The 17,943-nt window shown below is 39.0% G+C and overlaps 1 protein-coding gene across 1 annotated transcript in view; it reads right to left on the bottom strand.

The window, feature by feature from the left end:
• Positions 1–17,943, bottom strand: part of VPS13C (vacuolar protein sorting 13 homolog C) — a 1,402,311-nt gene that overhangs the window by 423,849 nt on the left and 960,519 nt on the right. The window contains 4 exon segments of the mRNA XM_053719302.1: positions 13,251–13,404; positions 13,511–13,658; positions 13,903–14,207; positions 14,353–14,520. Coding sequence (XP_053575277.1) covers positions 13,251–13,404; positions 13,511–13,658; positions 13,903–14,207; positions 14,353–14,520 — 775 coding nt within the window.

The following is a 17,943-nucleotide window of genomic DNA, read 5'->3' as shown; positions in this document are numbered from 1 at the left end:
CTGACGGGTGTTGAATGGAATGAAGGACACGGCAAGCATTTTGAAGCTTTGTTAACCTGTCTTCTGTCAGGTAAATCTTCATTTCTACAGAGTCTATAAAAGTCCCCAAGAAGGGAACCCTTGTGAGTGGTAAGAGAGAACTCTTCTCTACATTCACCTTCCACCCATGCGACCTTAGAAATGCCAGTACTAACTCTGTATGAGACCTGGCAGTTTGAAAGCTTGACGCTTGTATCAGAATGTCGTCTATGTACGGAGCCACCGAAATTCCTCGCGGCCTTAGCACCGCCAGAAGAGAGCCCAGAACCTTTGTGAAGATTCTTGGAGCCGTAGCCAACCCGAATGGAAGAGCTACAAACTGGTAATGCCTGTCTAGGAAGGCAAACCTTAGATACCGGTAATGATCTTTGTGAATCGGTATATGAAGGTAGGCATCCTTTAAATCCACTGTGGTCATGTACTGACCCTTTTGGATCATGGGTAAGATTGTCCGAATAGTTTCCATTTTGAACGATGGAACTCTTAGGAATTTGTTTAGGATCTTTAAATCCAAGATTGGTCTGAAGGTTCCTTCTTTCTTGGGAACCACAAACAGATTTGAGTAAAACCCTTGTCCGTGTTCCGACCGCGGAACCGGATGGATCACTCCCATTAGTAAAAGATCTTGTACACAGCGTAGAAACGCCTCTTTCTTTATCTGGTTTGTTGACAACCTTGAAAGATGAAATCTCCCTTTTGGGGGAGAGGCTTTGAAGTCCAGAAGATATCCCTGAGATATGATCTCTAACGCCCAGGGATCCTGGACATCTCTTGCCCAAGCCTGGGCGAAGAGAGAGAGTCTGCCCCCCACTAGATCCGTTCCCGGATCGGGGGCCCTCACTTCATGCTGTCTTAGGGGCAGCAGCAGATTTTCTGGCCTGCTTGCCCTTGTTCCAGGACTGGTTAGGTTTCCAGCCTTGTCTGTATCGAGCAACAGCTCCTTCCTGTTTTGGTGCAGAGGAAGTTGATGCTGTTCCTGCCTTGAAGTTACGAAAGGCACGAAAATTAGACTGTCTAGCCCAAGGTTTGGCTCTGTCTTGAGGCAGGGCATGGCCTTTACCTCCTGTAATGTCAGCGATAATTTCCTTCAAACCGGGCCCGAATAAGGTCTGCCCTTTGAAAGGTATGTTAAGTAATTTAGATTTAGAAGTAACATCAGCTGACCAGGATTTTAGCCACAGCGCTCTGCGTGCCTGAATGGCGAATCCGGAATTCTTAGCCGTAAGTCGAGCTGATTCAAGGGTCTCTTCCAGAGACTCAAACCAAAAAGCTGCTGCAGCCGTGACAGGCGCAATGCATGCAAGGGGTTGCAATATAAAACCTTGTTGAACAAACATTTTCTTAAGGTAACCCTCTAATTTTTTATCCATTGGATCTGAAAAGGCGCAGCTATCCTCCACCGGGATAGTGGTACGCTTAGCTAAAGTAGAAACTGCTCCCTCCACCTTAGGGACCGTTTGCCATAAGTCCCGTGTGGTGGTGTCTATTGGAAACATCTTTCTGAATATAGGAGGGGGTGAGAAAGGCACACCGGGTCTATCCCACTCCCTAGTAACAATTTCAGTAAGTCTCTTAGGTATTGGAAAAACGTCAGTACTCGACGGTACCGCAAAATATTTATCCAACCTACACATTTTCTCTGGTATTGCAACTGTGTTACAATCATTCAGAGCCGCTAAGACCTCCCCTAGTAATACACGGAGGTTTTCCAGCTTAAACTTAAAATTTGAAATGTCTGAATCCAGTTTATTTGGATCAGATCCGTCACCTGCAGAATGAAGCTCTCCGTCCTCATGTTCTGCAAATTGTGACGCAGTATCTGACATGGCCCTAATATTGTCAGCGCACTCTGTTCTCACCCCAGAGTGATCTCGCTTACCTCTAAGTTCTGGTAATTTAGACAAAACTTCAGTCATAACATTAGCCATGTCCTGTAGTGTGATTTGTAATGGCCGCCCTGAAGTACTCAGCGTTACAATATCACGCACCTCCCGAGCGGGAGATGCAGGTACTGACACGTGAGGCAAGTTAGTCGGCATAACTTCCCCCTCGTTGTTTGGTGAATGATGTTCAATTTGTACAGAATGACTTTTATTCAAAGTAGCATCAATGCAATTAGTACATAAATTTCTATTGGGCTCCACCTTGGCTTTTGCACATATAGCACAGAGATATTCCTCTGAGTCAGACATGTTTAACAAACTAGCAATTAACTAGCAAGCTTGGAAATACTTTTCACTCAAATTACAAGTAATACGAAAAACGCACTGTGCCTTTAAGAAGCACAGAAAAAAATTATGACAGTTTAATAATAAGAAACCGGAAAAATTATAACAATCAGATTTTTCCCAGTAAAAGCATAAAATTAACAAAGGATTGACCCCATTAGCAATTTATAACTAACCCTTAATAGCAGAGAAACAAATGTACAAAATATAAACGTTTTTTATCACAGTCAAAGCACAATCTCACAGGTCTGCTGTGAGTGATTACCTCCCTCAAAATAATTTTTGAAGACCCTTGAGCTCTGTAGAGACGATCCGGATCATGCAGGAAGAGAAAAAGACTTTTGACTGAATTTCTGATGCGTAGCAAAAGCGCCAAAATAGGCCCCTCCCCCTCACCCACAGCAGTGAGGGAAGCTCAGTAAACTGTCTCAAATTAAAATAAACGACAGCCAAGTGGAAAAACAGTGCCCAAAAACAATTTTTCACCCAGTACCTCATATATTTAAACAATTTAGCATGCCAGCAAAAACGTTTAAAATTAAATATCATGAAATGTCATTAAACAGCCTGTTGCTAGACGTTCCCACTGCAAGTAAGGCTAAAGATTATATGCATATAGTATTACCCAGAGAAGTGCCATTCCCCAGAATACTGAAATGTACACATATATACATAAACAGCCTGATACCAGTTGCTACTACTGCATTTAAGGCTGAACTTACATTATATTGGTATTGGCAGTATTTTCTTAGTCAATTCCATTCCTCAGAAAATAATATACTGCAACATACCTCTTTGCAGGTGAACCTGCCCGCTGTCCCCTGATCTGAAGTTTACCTCACTCCTCAGAATGGCCGAGAACAGCAAAATGAATTTTAGCTACGCCGGCTAAAATCATCCAAAAACTCAGGTAGATTCTTCTTCAAATTCTACCTGAGAAGGAACAACACACTCCGGTGCTGTTTTAAAATAACAAACTTTTGATTGAAGATATAAAAACTAAGTATAATCACCACAGTCCTCTCACACATCCTATCTATTAGTTGGGTGCAAGAGAATGACTGGGTGTGACGTAGAGGGGAGGAGCTATATGGCAGCTCTGCTTGGGTGATCCTCTTGCACTTCCTGTTGGGGAGGAGTTAATATCCCAGAAGTAATGATGACCCGTGGACTGACCACACTTAACAGGAGAAATAGCTTTTGGCAATAAGAGCATCTCTGGAACACTGGAGGCAGTTATTAGAGGGAACCTCTACCCCAATCCTGATATATACCGATCATAAGAATATAGAATATCTCCAAACTACTCACACTCTATCTGCCCATCAAGTAAGATGGAGTCTGTATCTATCAAGATTTAATTATCAAATCATCTATAGACCAGGAGCAAAAAATGGCAAAGCCGATTCTCTATCCAGACAGTTAGATTCAAATATTCCAAAACGGTCTCAATCAACTGTGATACCTAAAGATTGCATAATGATGGTACAACAAGATTTTCTCTCTATAATACGTACAGCTCAATTGCAAGACAAGAAAGTCCCTAAACATCTAAAAAAACAAGAGATAACTGGGATATTAGACAACAATAATCGAATATATATACCGTCATCTATTCAGGAAGACATAATCAGATCTATACATGACTCAGTCCTTAGTGGACATCCAGGTGTCCAAAAAGCTCTTGAATTAATACAACGAGAATATTGATGGCCAAATATGAAAGAATCTATCTTGTCATACATAAAGACATGTCCAACCTGTATCCAAACAAAACCTGATATACAGAAACCTTATGGATTTTTGTTAAGTTTACCTATTCCTAGAAGACCATGGGATTCTATAGCATTGGACCTTATTGTCGAACTACCAAAGTCTTCTACTTTTACCACTATATTGGTAATAGTGGATATATTAATAACTGCAGATATTTTTATGCACAATGTAGTTAAAGGGACACTGAACCCAATTTTTTTCTTTCGTGATTCAGATAGAGCATGCAATTTTAAGCAACTTTCTAATTTACTCCTATTATAATTTTTTCTTCATTCTCTTGCTATCTTTATTTGAAAAAAAGAAGGCATCTAAGCTTTTTTATTGGATCAGACCTCTGGACAGAACTTTTTTTATTGGTGGATGAATTTATCCACCAATCAGCAAGGACAACCCAGGTTGTTCACCAAAAATGGGCCGGCATCTAAACTTACATTCTTGCATTTTTAAATAAAGATACCAAGAGAACTAAGAAAACATAATTTATGTAAGAACTTACCTGATAAATTCATTTCTTTCATATTAGCAAGAGTCCATGAGCTAGTGACGTATGGGATATACATTCCTACCAGGAGGGGCAAAGTTTCCCAAACCTCAAAATGCCTATAAATACACCCCTCACCACACCCACAATTCAGTTTAACGAATAGCCAAGAAGTGGGGAGATAAAAAAGTGCGAAAGCATATAAAATAAGGAATTGGAATAATTGTGCTTTATACAAAATCATAACCACCACAAAAAAAGGGCGGGCCTCATGGACTCTTGCTAATATGAAAGAAATGAATTTATCAGGTAAGTTCTTACATAAATTATGTTTTCTTTCATGTAATTAGCAAGAGTCCATGAGCTAGTGACGTATGGGATAATGACTACCCAAGATGTGGATCTTTCCACACAAGAGTCACTAGAGAGGGAGGGATAAAATAAAGACAGCCAATTCCTGCTGAAAATAATCCACACCCAAAATAAAGTTTAACGAAAAACATAAGCAGAAGATTCAAACTGAAACCGCTGCCTGAAGTACTTTTCTACCAAAAACTGCTTCAGAAGAAGAAAATACATCAAAATGGTAGAATTTAGTAAAAGTATGCAAAGAGGACCAAGTTGCTGCTTTGCAGATCTGGTCAACCGAAGCTTCATTCCTAAACGCCCAGGAAGTAGAAACTGACCTAGTAGAATGAGCTGTAATTCTCTGAGGCGGAGTTTTACCCGACTCAACATAGGCAAGATGAATTAAAGATTTCAACCAAGATGCCAAAGAAATGGCAGAAGCTTTCTGGCCTTTTCTAGAACCGGAAAAGATAACAAATAGACTAGAAGTCTTACGAAAAGATTTTGTAGCTTCAACATAATATTTCAAAGCTCTAACAACATCCAAAGAATGCAACGATTTCTCCTTAGAATTCTTAGGATTAGGACATAATGAAGAAACCACAATTTCTCTACTAATGTTGTTGGAATTCACAACTTTAGGTAAAAATTCAAAAGAAGTTCGCAACACCGCCTTATCCTGATGAAAAATCAGAAAAGGAGACTCACAAGAAAGAGCAGATAATTCAGAAACTCTTCTGGCAGAAGAGATGACCAAAAGGAACAAAACTTTCCAAGAAAGTAATTTAATGTCCAATGAATGCATAGGTTCAAACGGAGGAGCTTGAAGAGCTCCCAGAACCAAATTCAAACTCCAAGGAGGAGAAATTGACTTAATGACAGGTTTTATACGAACCAAAGCTTGTACAAAACAATGAATATCAGGAAGAATAGCAATCTTTCTGTGAAAAAGAACAGAAAGAGCAGAGATTTGTCCTTTCAAAGAACTTGCAGACAAACCCTTATCTAAACCATCCTGAAGAAACTGTAAAATTCTCGGTATTCTAAAAGAATGCCAGGAAAAATGATGAGAAAGACACCAAGAAATATAAGTCTTCCAGACTCTATAATATATCTCTCGAGATACAGATTTACGAGCCTGTAACATAGTATTAATCACAGAGTCAGAGAAACCTCTTTGACCAAGAATCAAGCGTTCAATCTCCATACCTTTAAATTTAAGGATTTCAGATCCTGATGGAAAAAAGGACCTTGTGACAGAAGGTCTGGTCTTAACGGAAGAGTCCACGGTTGGCAAGAGGCCATCCGGACAAGATCCGCATACCAAAACCTGTGAGGCCATGCCGGAGCTACCAGCAGAACAAACGAGCATTCCTTCAGAATCTTGGAGATTACTCTTGGAAGAAGAACTAGAGGCGGAAAGATATAGGCAGGATGATACTTCCAAGGAAGTGATAATGCATCCACTGCCTCCGCCTGAGGATCCCGGGATCTGGACAGATACCTGGGAAGTTTCTTGTTTAGATGGGACGCCATCAGATCTATTTCTGGAAGTTCCCACATTTGAACAATCTGAAGAAATACCTCTGGGTGAAGAGACCATTCGCCCGGATGCAACGTTTGGCGACTGAGATAATCCGCTTCCCAATTGTCTACACCTGGGATATGAACCGCAGAGATTAGACAGGAGCTGGATTCCGCCCAAACCAAAATTCGAGATACTTCTTTCATAGCCAGAGGACTGTGAGTCCCTCCTTGATGATTGATGTATGCCACAGTTGTGACATTGTCTGTCTGAAAACAAATGAACGATTCTCTCTTCAGAAGAGGCCAAGACTGAAGAGCTCTGAAAATTGCACGGAGTTCCAAAATATTGATCGGTAATCTCACCTCCTGAGATTCCCAAACTCCTTGTGCCGTCAGAGATCCCCACACAGCTCCCCAACCTGTGAGACTTGCATCTGTTGAAATTACAGTCCAAGTCGGAAGCACAAAAGAAGCCCCCTGAATTAAACGATGGTGATCTGTCCACCATGTTAGAGAGTGTCGAACAATCGGTTTTAAAGATATTAATTGAGATATCTTCGTGTAATCCTTGCACCATTGCTTCAGCATACAGAGCTGAAGAGGTCGCATGTGAAAACGAGCAAAGGGGATCGCGTCCGATGCAGCAGTCATAAGACCTAGAATTTCCATGCATAAGGCTACCGAAGGGAATGATTGTGACTGAAGGTTTCGACAAGCTGCAATCAACTTTAGACGTCTCTTGTCTGTTAAAGACAGAGTCATGGACACTGAATCCATCTGGAAACCCAGAAAAGTTACCCTTGTTTGAGGAATCAAAGAACTTTTTGGTAAATTGATCCTCCAACCATGATCTTGAAGAAACAACACAAGTCGATTCGTATGAGATTCTGCTAAATGTAAAGACTGAGCAAGTACCAAGATATCGTCCAAATAAGGAAATACCACAATACCCTGTTCTCTGATTACAGACAACAGGGCACCGAGAACCTTTGTAAAAATTCTTGGAGCTGTAGCTAGGCCAAACGGCAGAGCCACAAATTGGTAATGCTTGTCCAGAAACGAGAATCTCAGGAACTGATAATGATCTGGATGAATCGGAATATGCAGATATGCATCCTGTAAATCTATTGTGGACATATAATTCCCTTGCTGAACAAAAGGTAAGATAGTCCTTACAGTTACCATCTTGAACGTTGGTATCCTTACATAACGATTCAATATTTTTAGATCCAGAACTGGTCTGAAAGAATTCTCCTTCTTTGGTACAATGAAGAGATTTGAATAAAACCCCATCCCCTGTTCCGGAACTGGAACTGGCATAATTACTCCAGTCAACTCTAGATCTGAAACACATTTCAGAAATGCTTGAGCTTTTACTGGATTTACTGGGACACGGGAAAGAAAAAATCTCTTTGCAGGAGGTCTCAACTTGAAACCAATTCTGTACCCTTCTGAAACAATGCTCTGAATCCAAAGATTGTGAACAGAATTGATCCAAATTTCCTTGAAAAAACGTAACCTGCCCCCTACCAGCTGAGCTGGAATGAGGGCCGCACCTTCATGTGGACTTAGAAGCAGGCTTTGCCTTTCTAGCTGGCTTGGATTTATTCCAGACTGGAGATGGTCTCCAAACTGAAACCGCTCCTGAGGATGAAGGATCAGGCTTTTGTTCTTTGTTGAAACGAAAGGAACGAAAACGATTATTAGCCCTGTTTTTACCTTTAGATTTTTTATCCTGTGGTAAAAAAGTTCCTTTCCCACCAGTAACAGTTGAAATAATGGAATCCAACTGAGAACCAAATAATTTGTTACCCTGGAAAGAAATGGAAAGTAAAGTTGATTTAGAAGCCATATCAGCATTCCAAGTTTTAAGCCATAAAGCTCTTCTAGCTAAAATAGCTAGAGACATAAACCTGACATCAACTCTGATAATATCAAAAATGGCATCACAGATAAAATTATTAGCATGCTGAAGGAGAATAATAATATCATGAGAATCACGATGTGTTACTTGTTGCGCTAAAGTTTCCAACCAAAAAGTTGAAGCTGCAGCAACATCAGCCAAAGATATAGCAGGTCTAAGAAGATTACCTGAACACAGATAAGCTTTTCTTAGAAAGGATTCAATTTTCCTATCTAGAGGATCCTTAAACGAAGTACCATCTGTAGTACGTTTAGCAAGGGTAGAAATAGCCCCATCAACTTTAGGGATCTTGTCCCAAAATTCTAATCTGTCAGACGGCACAGGATATAATTGCTTAAAACGTTTAGAAGGAGTAAATGAATTACCCAAATTATCCCATTCTTTGGAAATTACTGCAGAAATAGCATTAGGAACAGGAAAAACTTCTGGAATAACCACAGGAGCTTTAAATACCTTATCTAAACGTTTAGAATTAGTATCAAGAGGACCAGAATCCTCTATTTCTAAAGCAATTAGTACTTCTTTAAGTAAAGAACGAATAAATTCCATTTTAAATAAATATGAAGATTTATCAGCATCAACCTCTGAGACAGAATCCTCTGAACCAGAGGAATCATCAGAATCAGAATGATGATGTTCATTTAAAAATTCATCTGTAGGGAGAGAAGTTTTAAAAGATTTTTTACGTTTACTAGAAGGAGAAATAACAGACATAGCCTTCTTTATGGATTCAGAAACAAAATCTCTTATATTATCAGGAACATTCTGCACCTTAGATGTTGAAGGAACTGCAACAGGCAATGGTACTTTACTAAAGGAAATATTATCTGCTTTAACAAGTTTGTCATGACAATCAATACAAACAACAGCTGGAGGAATAGCTACCAAAAGTTTACAGCAGATACACTTAGCTTTGGTAGATTCAGCACTTGACAGCGATTTTCCTGTAGTATCTTCTGACTCAGATGCAACGTGAGACATCTTGCAATATGTAAGAGAAAAAACAACATATATATAAAGCAAAATTGATCAAATTCCTTAAATGACAGTTTCAGGAATGGGAAAAAATGCCAAAGAACAAGCTTCTAGCAACCAGAAGCAATAAAAAATGAGACTTAAATAATGTGGAGACAAAAGCGACGCCCATATTTTTTCGCGCCAAATAAGACACCCACATTATTTGGCGCCTAAATGCTTTTTGGCGCCAAAAATGACGCCACATCCGGAACGCCGACATTTTTGGCGCAAAATAACGTCAAAAAATGACGCAACTTCCGGCGACACGTATGACGCCGGAAACGGAAATAGAATTTTTGCGCCAAAAAAGTCCGCGCCAAGAATGACGCAATAAAATGAAGCATTTTCAGCCCCCGCGAGCCTAACAGCCCACAGGGAAAAAGTCAAATTTTAAGGTAAGAAAAATGTTAAATTAAAATGCATTATCCCAAATATGAAACTGACTGTCTGAAAATAAGGAAAGTTGAACATTCTGAGTCAAGGCAAATAAATGTTTGAATACATATATTTAGAACTTTATAAACAAAGTGCCCAACCATAGCTTGGAGTGTCACAGAAAATAAGACTTACTTACCCCAGGACACTCATCTACATATAGCAGATAGCCAAACCAGTACTGAAACGAGAATCAGCAGAGGTAATGGTATATATAAGAGTATATCGTCGATCTGAAAAGGGAGGTAAGAGATGAATCTCTACGACCGATAACAGAGAACCTATGAAATAGACCCCGTAGAAGGAGATCACTGCATTCAAATAGGCAATACTCTCCTCACATCCCTCTGACATTCACTGCACGCTGAGAGGAAAACCGGGCTCCAACTTGCTGCGGAGCGCATATCAACGTAGAATCTAGCACAAACTTACTTCACCACCTCCATCGGAGGCAAAGTTTGTAAAACTGAATTGTGGGTGTGGTGAGGGGTGTATTTATAGGCATTTTGAGGTTTGGGAAACTTTGCCCCTCCTGGTAGGAATGTATATCCCATACGTCACTAGCTCATGGACTCTTGCTAATTACATGAAAGAAAATTTGATAATAGGAGTAAATTAGAAAGTTGCTTAAAATGTCATGCTCTATCTGAATCACGAAAGAAAAAATTTGGGTTCAATGTCCCTTTAAGCTACATGGATTGCCTACTTCCATAACATCTGACAGAGGAAGTCAATTTACTTCACGTATCTGGAAGGAGTTATGTCATAGATTACATATCACAAGAAGATTATCCACAGTTTATCACCCACAATCAAATGGACAGAGGAAAAGGACAAACCAAAGTCTAGAACAATACTTACGAACATACTGTTCTCTGCCCATTGATGTTGCTTCAGTGTTTTTACCATACGCAGAATTTGCCTATAATAACAGTAAAAATTCTTCAACAAAACTTTCTCCTTTTTTCTGTAACTATGGATTCAATCCATTTTTCCATCTTGAATCCATTACGCAATCAAAATCTCAGATAGTTGAAGATTACATCAATACACTCTCTGGAACTCTACAAACTTTAAAGAATACTATCTTAGACGCTCAACAAAAACAACAATGATTTGAAACACAGGAGATCTAACTATGAAGTGGGTCACAAAGTTTGGCTCTCAACTAAATACCTTAAATTACAAACGCCATCTAAGAAGCTCAATCCTACATTCAAATGGATCTTTTGATATCATCAAAATCATTAATCAAAATGCAGTAACGTTACAGTTACCTCTCACACTAAAGATACATCCGACGTTTCATGTTTCTCTTTTAAAGCCTTATTTGGCTTCACACCGACAGTTGGAATTCAACCCTTTACCCCTTACGATGGATGATCAGGAATACGAACTGTCTGAGATACTCGATTCAAGTAAATTTAAGGGTGACCTGCAATACCTCATTCACTGGAAAGGGTTTTCCCATGAGGAGGATACTTGGGAACCTTCCTCTAATTTGTCAGCTGATCGTCTTATTTCTCTCTTCCTCAGACATCACCCGGATTGCCATAAGCCTTGAACCCCAGAGGTGTGCCTAGATGGGGGGATCTGTCATGTACTATTCCTTTAAGAACAGTAATTATCCATGACTCTTTAAATAGACACAGGGTTTCCTTCCCAAATTGCTTGGAAATTTGTTCCCATCACAGATTCTTAGCTCTCCTGACGATTTCTGGAATTTATGCTTTTTTTCCTACAGCTCATTGTTTCCTGGAATTCCCTGTGGAACTACTACTCCTCTCTGAAGATTGTAATTATTTGTTTAACGATCTGAACTTTTTTTTCTATTAGGAGACTTTGATTTATGTTTGTCTCCATGTCTATGTGACGTCACAGCCTCACTTCTACCAAGCCGACATTATCTCTGAGACTCAGCTTGCAGTGCCATTCACCTCCTCTCTCTCAGGTTAAAGATAAATCTTTTTCTCACAGCAGACTTTCTGGAGCAGCTGCAGTTCCTGACAGTCCTGTCTTAGTTTGCCTGCAGATATCTCGTTACTACAGAAATCTCCTATCTAACAAGTAAGCAAACAGCATATGTCAGCTGAGATTATTAACCTCTTCTCTTACTGAACTGCCTAATTCCTTCACAGTCTGTATGCTCAGATACAGGTTAAAATATTCGATACAATTGTAAGCTGTTTGTTTAAAAAAATTATAGCGTTATAAAAACAAAACATTTTTTCTATATATATTTTAAATTTTACTCGCCTGCCTCAATATTGTTGAGAACCATTGTTCATTTAATCTGTCTCATTAATTTTTTCACTCTTTTTGAGATATCAGAGTTATATTCTAATATACATATATGCAATCAGGGAATAAACGCTTATGTATATAAGTATTCTACTTAAGAATTACTGTCCTGTATAAAAAGGTTGCAAATTGTAGAGCATCCATAAGTAAAGTTATTTATGGTTACCTACTTCTGCTACATTATACTAACTTGCATCAAAGTTTAAAAATTCAGTACATTTCTCTCTACATATAGATCCTCTTTTGTAAAACCTGACAGCAGGTCAAGAAGTAGCAAAAGACACCACAGAGTAGAACTGGATATCTGAACCAGATCCACGCACCAAAGTCTGTGTGGCCAAGCCGAAACAAACATAAATACTTAAAAACTCTTGTTTGATCTGAGCTAACACTCTTGGCAGTTGAACAGATGGAGGAAAAAATAATTGACCAGGGAAGTGCTAGAGCATTGACAAACTCCGCCACAGGATCTCTGGATCTTTGCAAAAATATCTGGGTAGCTTGTAGATAAAAAAAGAAGCCACTGAAACTAACTCTAATCTACCCAATACTCCAATCTCCCCTCTGTCTTTTCAGCTGCAGCTAAGGGGAAAAATTGGCCTCACATCAGTCTGAGAACCCCTCTCAACAAAGAATCTGCAGCACGTCAATTCTTCCCCTTCCTCCTGGGAGGGAAAGATAAGACTAACATACCATAGAAGTGGGAGGGATTAAGTACTCAGAGTTTTGGGAATCTTTGCCTCCTCCTAGTGGCCAGGAGTAATGGCTTGTGGACTCTAATCATCATTATGAAAGAAATAAAAATTGCAAGCCTTGTCTACTCAAGTAACTAGTCTGGATTAGCTGCTACAATTATGTAGTGGTGAGAGAGAGTTTAGAAACTTAAAAAAAATTCAGCAAACAATGTGTTAATGCATTCCAAATGTTTTCATATTTAGCCTATATGTTAATTTATTACACTACTACTAAAAAATCTTGCAATTACAATGTGTTTTATGTCCATTTAAAGATAAGGCAAAATAGACTATGTAGAAGTTATTTCAGCATAATACAGATAATGGGATAATCACCATCATGATGAGAAACAAAGTACATTTATCCTTTAAAAAAAGTAGAGAAAATAAACTTTAAAAACATTTGTCTGGTCATCAATTTATATGTATTGTTTTTCTACCTTTCATCTCTTTTGAGTCACTCTGAACTGTTGTCTTCTTCACCTTCTCAAACACTTCAGGGGGCTGTTTTTCACTTGGCAAAGAAGGCAACTCAGAAAGGTTTTCAAAAAGGACACTCATCAGGATAGTTAGGTCTTCTTGGCTTAAGGCAAGCTAAAAATATTTTTTTCATTTTAAAATACATAAAATAGATATAATAAGTCTTGATTAGCTAAAGTGCCTACCAACTCAAGATCAAATTTAAAGAATTATACTACACCTGCATGGGTTTTAAGTCTCCAACAATTTGCATGGCGGGGATCTGTGGATACCAAGAAGCAGCAAGATTTCTCTTTACAGAAACCAGGAGGTTTACTGGCTTTAGAAGTTCCAGGACTGGAAGTTCAGAGCCACTCTGAAGAACAGTCCTGATAAAATAAAAAAATGTTTTATATATAATTTCACTTTACATATTTAGCCTCCTACAAGAAAAAGATCAATACAAATTCATTAAGAAAGATATTATTACTAGTATTTGTCACAAAATAAGTTGAATATTTGGGATTTTACACAATCACATAGAGATGAGATGTTCTATCTAAAAAATATACACCAAAAATAACATATAAAAGTGCTACAAAGTCAGAAATTAAAAGGTAAGGCACATCAAACCTTGATAACTGCAACTGCGTTAGCTGAATGTTCATCTCATCAATAACAGGTGGAAGAGGACAGTTCTCTTCAGGAACTAAAGAAAACTTATTCTGGACCTGGATTAAGCCCAAATCAGCAACAATAGCATTGGTGGAAGTGGAGGACTGTGGAATAATAATGACAGGTGCCTTTAGGTCAATGTCCATTGAGAGGCGGAAGCTCTTTTGGGCAAATTCTTTCATGCTAGTTGCAGCCTTCTCCGCAGCCTGGGCTGTGGCTGTGCTTAGGGCCTCCTTGGCTGCTTGGAATTTGTTCAAGAAATTCTGTGGAGATATGAAGTTGAAGAATAAAAGCAATAGATATTGAAATTAACATCTAAAATTCTGCAAAGTGCATGGCATCCACTTCATTCAAAATCCTGCATAAGCTGCACATGCAAATTAATTATGGAATCAAATTAATACTTACCAAAAGAGACATAAGAAATTTGTGCAGATACACAATATGAATACAGCCCACTTTCAGGGATATCTTGCCATCAACTACTGACATGTCTGTATAGGATGCTCCTTCAGTTGCCTCTGGGAACAGCAACATTTTAAAGCTGAATACCTCATCCCCAACAATAAAGACAGCCTGTGGGAATACCGAAAAAACAGGTTTGGTACAGTGTGATCATGATATTAAAAGTAAACACATGCAGTACAGTGTACATTTGTAGAGGCTATACAAATGCAATGTTAAAAAAGCGTCTACTTTCAAAAAACATAATTTATGTAAGAACTTACCTGATAAATTAATTTCTTTCATATTGGCAAGAGTCCATGAGCTAGTGACGTATGGGATATACAATCCTACCAGGAGGGGCAAAGTTTCCCAAACCTCAAAATGCCTATAAATACACCCCTCACCACACCCACAATTCAGTTTAGCTAATAGCCAAGTAGTGGGGTGATTGAAAAAGGAGTAAAAAAGCATACAAAAAGAGGAACTGGAAAAATAATTGTGCTTTTATACAAAAAATCATAAGCACCAGAAAAAGGGTGGGTCTCATGGACTCTTGCCAATATGAAAGAAATTAATTTATCAGGTAAGTTCGTACATAAATTATGTTTTCTTTCATGTAATTGGCAAGAGTCCATGAGCTAGTGACGTATGGGATAGAAATACCCAAGATGTGGAAGTCCACAGAAGAGTCCCTAGAAAAGGAAGGATAAAATAAAAACAGCCATTTTCCGCTGAAAAAATGAAATCAACAAAAAATAAGTTACTCATAAATTGAAAGGAAAAAAACTTAAAACATTAGCAGAAGAATCAAACTGAAACAGTTGCCTGAAGAACTTTTCTACCAAAGACCGCTTCAGAAGAAGCAAATACATCAAAATGGTAAAAATTTGTAAATGTATGCAAAGAAAACCAAGTTGCTGCTTTGCAAATCTTATCAACTGAAGCTTCATTCTTAAAAGCCCACAAAGTGGAGACTGATCTAGTAGAATGAGCTGTGATCTTCTGAGGTGGGGATTGTCCCACCTCCAAATAAGCTTTATGAATCAAAAGCTTTAACCAAGATGCCAAAGAAATGGCAGAAGCTTTCTGACCTTTCCTAGAACCAGAGAAGACAGCAAATAGACTAGAAGTCTTCCTGAAATCTTTTAATAGCTTCAACATAATGTTTCAAAGCTCTTACAACATCCAAATAATGCAAAGATCTTTCAAGAGCATTCTTGGGATTAGGAAGGAAGGAACAACAATTTCCCTACTAATGTTGTTAGCATCCACAACCTTAGGAAGAAATTTAAACGACGTCCCGCAAAACAGACTTATCCTGATGGAAAATCAGAAAAGGAGACTCACAAGAGAGAGCAGACAATTTGGACACTCTTCTAGCTGAAGAGATAGCCAAAAGAAACAACACTTTCCAAGAAAGTAGTTTAATATCCAAATAATGCATAGGCCCAAAAGGAGGAGCCTGCAAAGTCTTTAAAACCAAATTAAGACTCCAAGGAGGAGAGATTGATTTAATAACAGGCTTGATAAGAACCAAAGCCTGAACAAAACAGTGAATATCAGGAAGCTTAGCAATCTTTCTATAAAATAAAACAGAAAGAGGAGAGATTTGTCCCTTCAAAGTACTTGCAGACAAACCTTTATCCAAACCATCCTGAAGAAACTGTAAAATTCTAGGAATTCTAAAAGAATGCCAGGAGAATTTATGAGAACACCATGAAATATAGGTCTTCCAAACTCGATAATAAATCTTCCTTGAAACAGACTTACTAGCCTGTAGCATAGTATTAATCACTGAGTCATAGAAACATCTATAACTAAGCACTAAGCGTTCAATTTCCATACCTTCAAATTTAATGATTTGAGATCCTGATGGAAAAACGACCCTTGAGACAGAAGGTCTGGTCTTAGAGGAAGTGGCCAAGGTTGGCAACTGGACATCCGAACAAGATCCGCAAACCAAAACCTGAGAGGCCACGCTGGTGCTATCAGAAACACATACGATTGTTCCATAATGATCTTGGAGATCACTCTTGGAAGAAGAACGAGAGGGGGAAAGATATAAGCAGGTTGGTAAAACCAAGGAACTGCTAAAGCATCCACCATCTCCGCCTGAGGATACCTGGACAGGTACCTGGGAAGTTTCTTGTTTAGATGAGAACCCATCAAATCTATTTCTGGAAGACCCCACATCTGTACAATCTGACAAAATACATCTGTATGGAGAGACCACTCCCCCGGATGTAAGGTCTGACGGCTGAGATAATCCGCTTCCCAATTGTCTACACCTGGGATATGCACCGCAGAAATTAGACAAGAGCTGGATTCAGCCCAAGAAAGTATTCAAGATAATTCTTTCATAGCTAGGGGACTGCGAGTCCCACCTTGATGATTGACATATGCTACAGTTGTAATATTGTCCGTCTGAAAACAAATGAATGGTTCTCTCTTTAACAGAGGCCAAACCTGAAGAACCCTGAAAATAGCACAGAGTTCTAAAATATTGATTGTGCTGTCAGAGATCTCCAGACAGCTCCCCAACCTGAAAGACTTGCATCTGTTGTGATCACAGTCCAGGTAGGATGAACAAAAGAGGCCCCCTGAATTAAATGATGATGGTCTAAACACCAAGTCAGAGAGAGTTGAATGTTGGGATTTAAGTATATCAATTGTGATATCTGAGTATAATCTCTGTACCATTGATTCAGCATACAAAGCTGTAGAGGTCTCATGTGAAAACGAGCAAAGGGGATCGCGTCCGATGCTGCAGTCATGAGAGCTAAAACTTCCATGCAAATAGCCACTGAAGGGAATGATTGAGACTGAAGGTTTCGAAAAGCTGAAACCAATTTAATTTGTCTCTTGTCTGTTAAGGACAGAGTCATGGACACTGAATCTATCTGGAAACCTAAAAAGGTGACCCTTGTCTGAGGAATCAAGAAACTCTTTGGTAAATTGATCCTCCAACCATGTCTTTGAAGAAACAACACTAGTTGATTTGTGTGAGATTCGGCTAAATGTAAAGACTGAGCTAGTACCAAGATATCGTCCAAATAAGGAAACACTGCAATACCCTGTTCTCCGATTATAGATAGAAGGGCACCAAGAACCTTCGAAAAGATCCTTGGAGCTGTTGCTAGGCCAAATGGAAGAGTGACAAATTGGTAATGCTTGTCTAAAAAAGAGAATCTCAGAAACCGATAGTGGTCTGGATGAATCGGAATGTGAAGATATGCAACCTGTAAGTCTATCGTGGACACATAATGACATTGCTGAACAAAAGGCAAAATAGTCCTCATAGTCACCATCTTGAAAGTTGGGACTCTTACAAAACGATTCAAAAACTTCAGATCCAGAACTGGCCTGAATATTTTTTTTTCTTTGGGACAATGAATAGATTTGAAACCACAGACCCTGTTCCTGAAACGGAACTGGTATTATTACCCCTGAAAGCTCTAGATCTGAAACACACTTCAGAAAAGCCTGAGCCTTCACCGGATTTGCTGGAACGTGAGAGAGAAAGAATCTTCTCACAGGAGGTCTTACTCTGAA

This window comes from Bombina bombina, chromosome 6 (genome assembly GCF_027579735.1).
Source record: "Bombina bombina isolate aBomBom1 chromosome 6, aBomBom1.pri, whole genome shotgun sequence".
NCBI lineage: Eukaryota > Metazoa > Chordata > Amphibia > Anura > Bombinatoridae > Bombina > Bombina bombina.
This window is presented reverse-complemented; position numbering and strand designations above follow the sequence as displayed.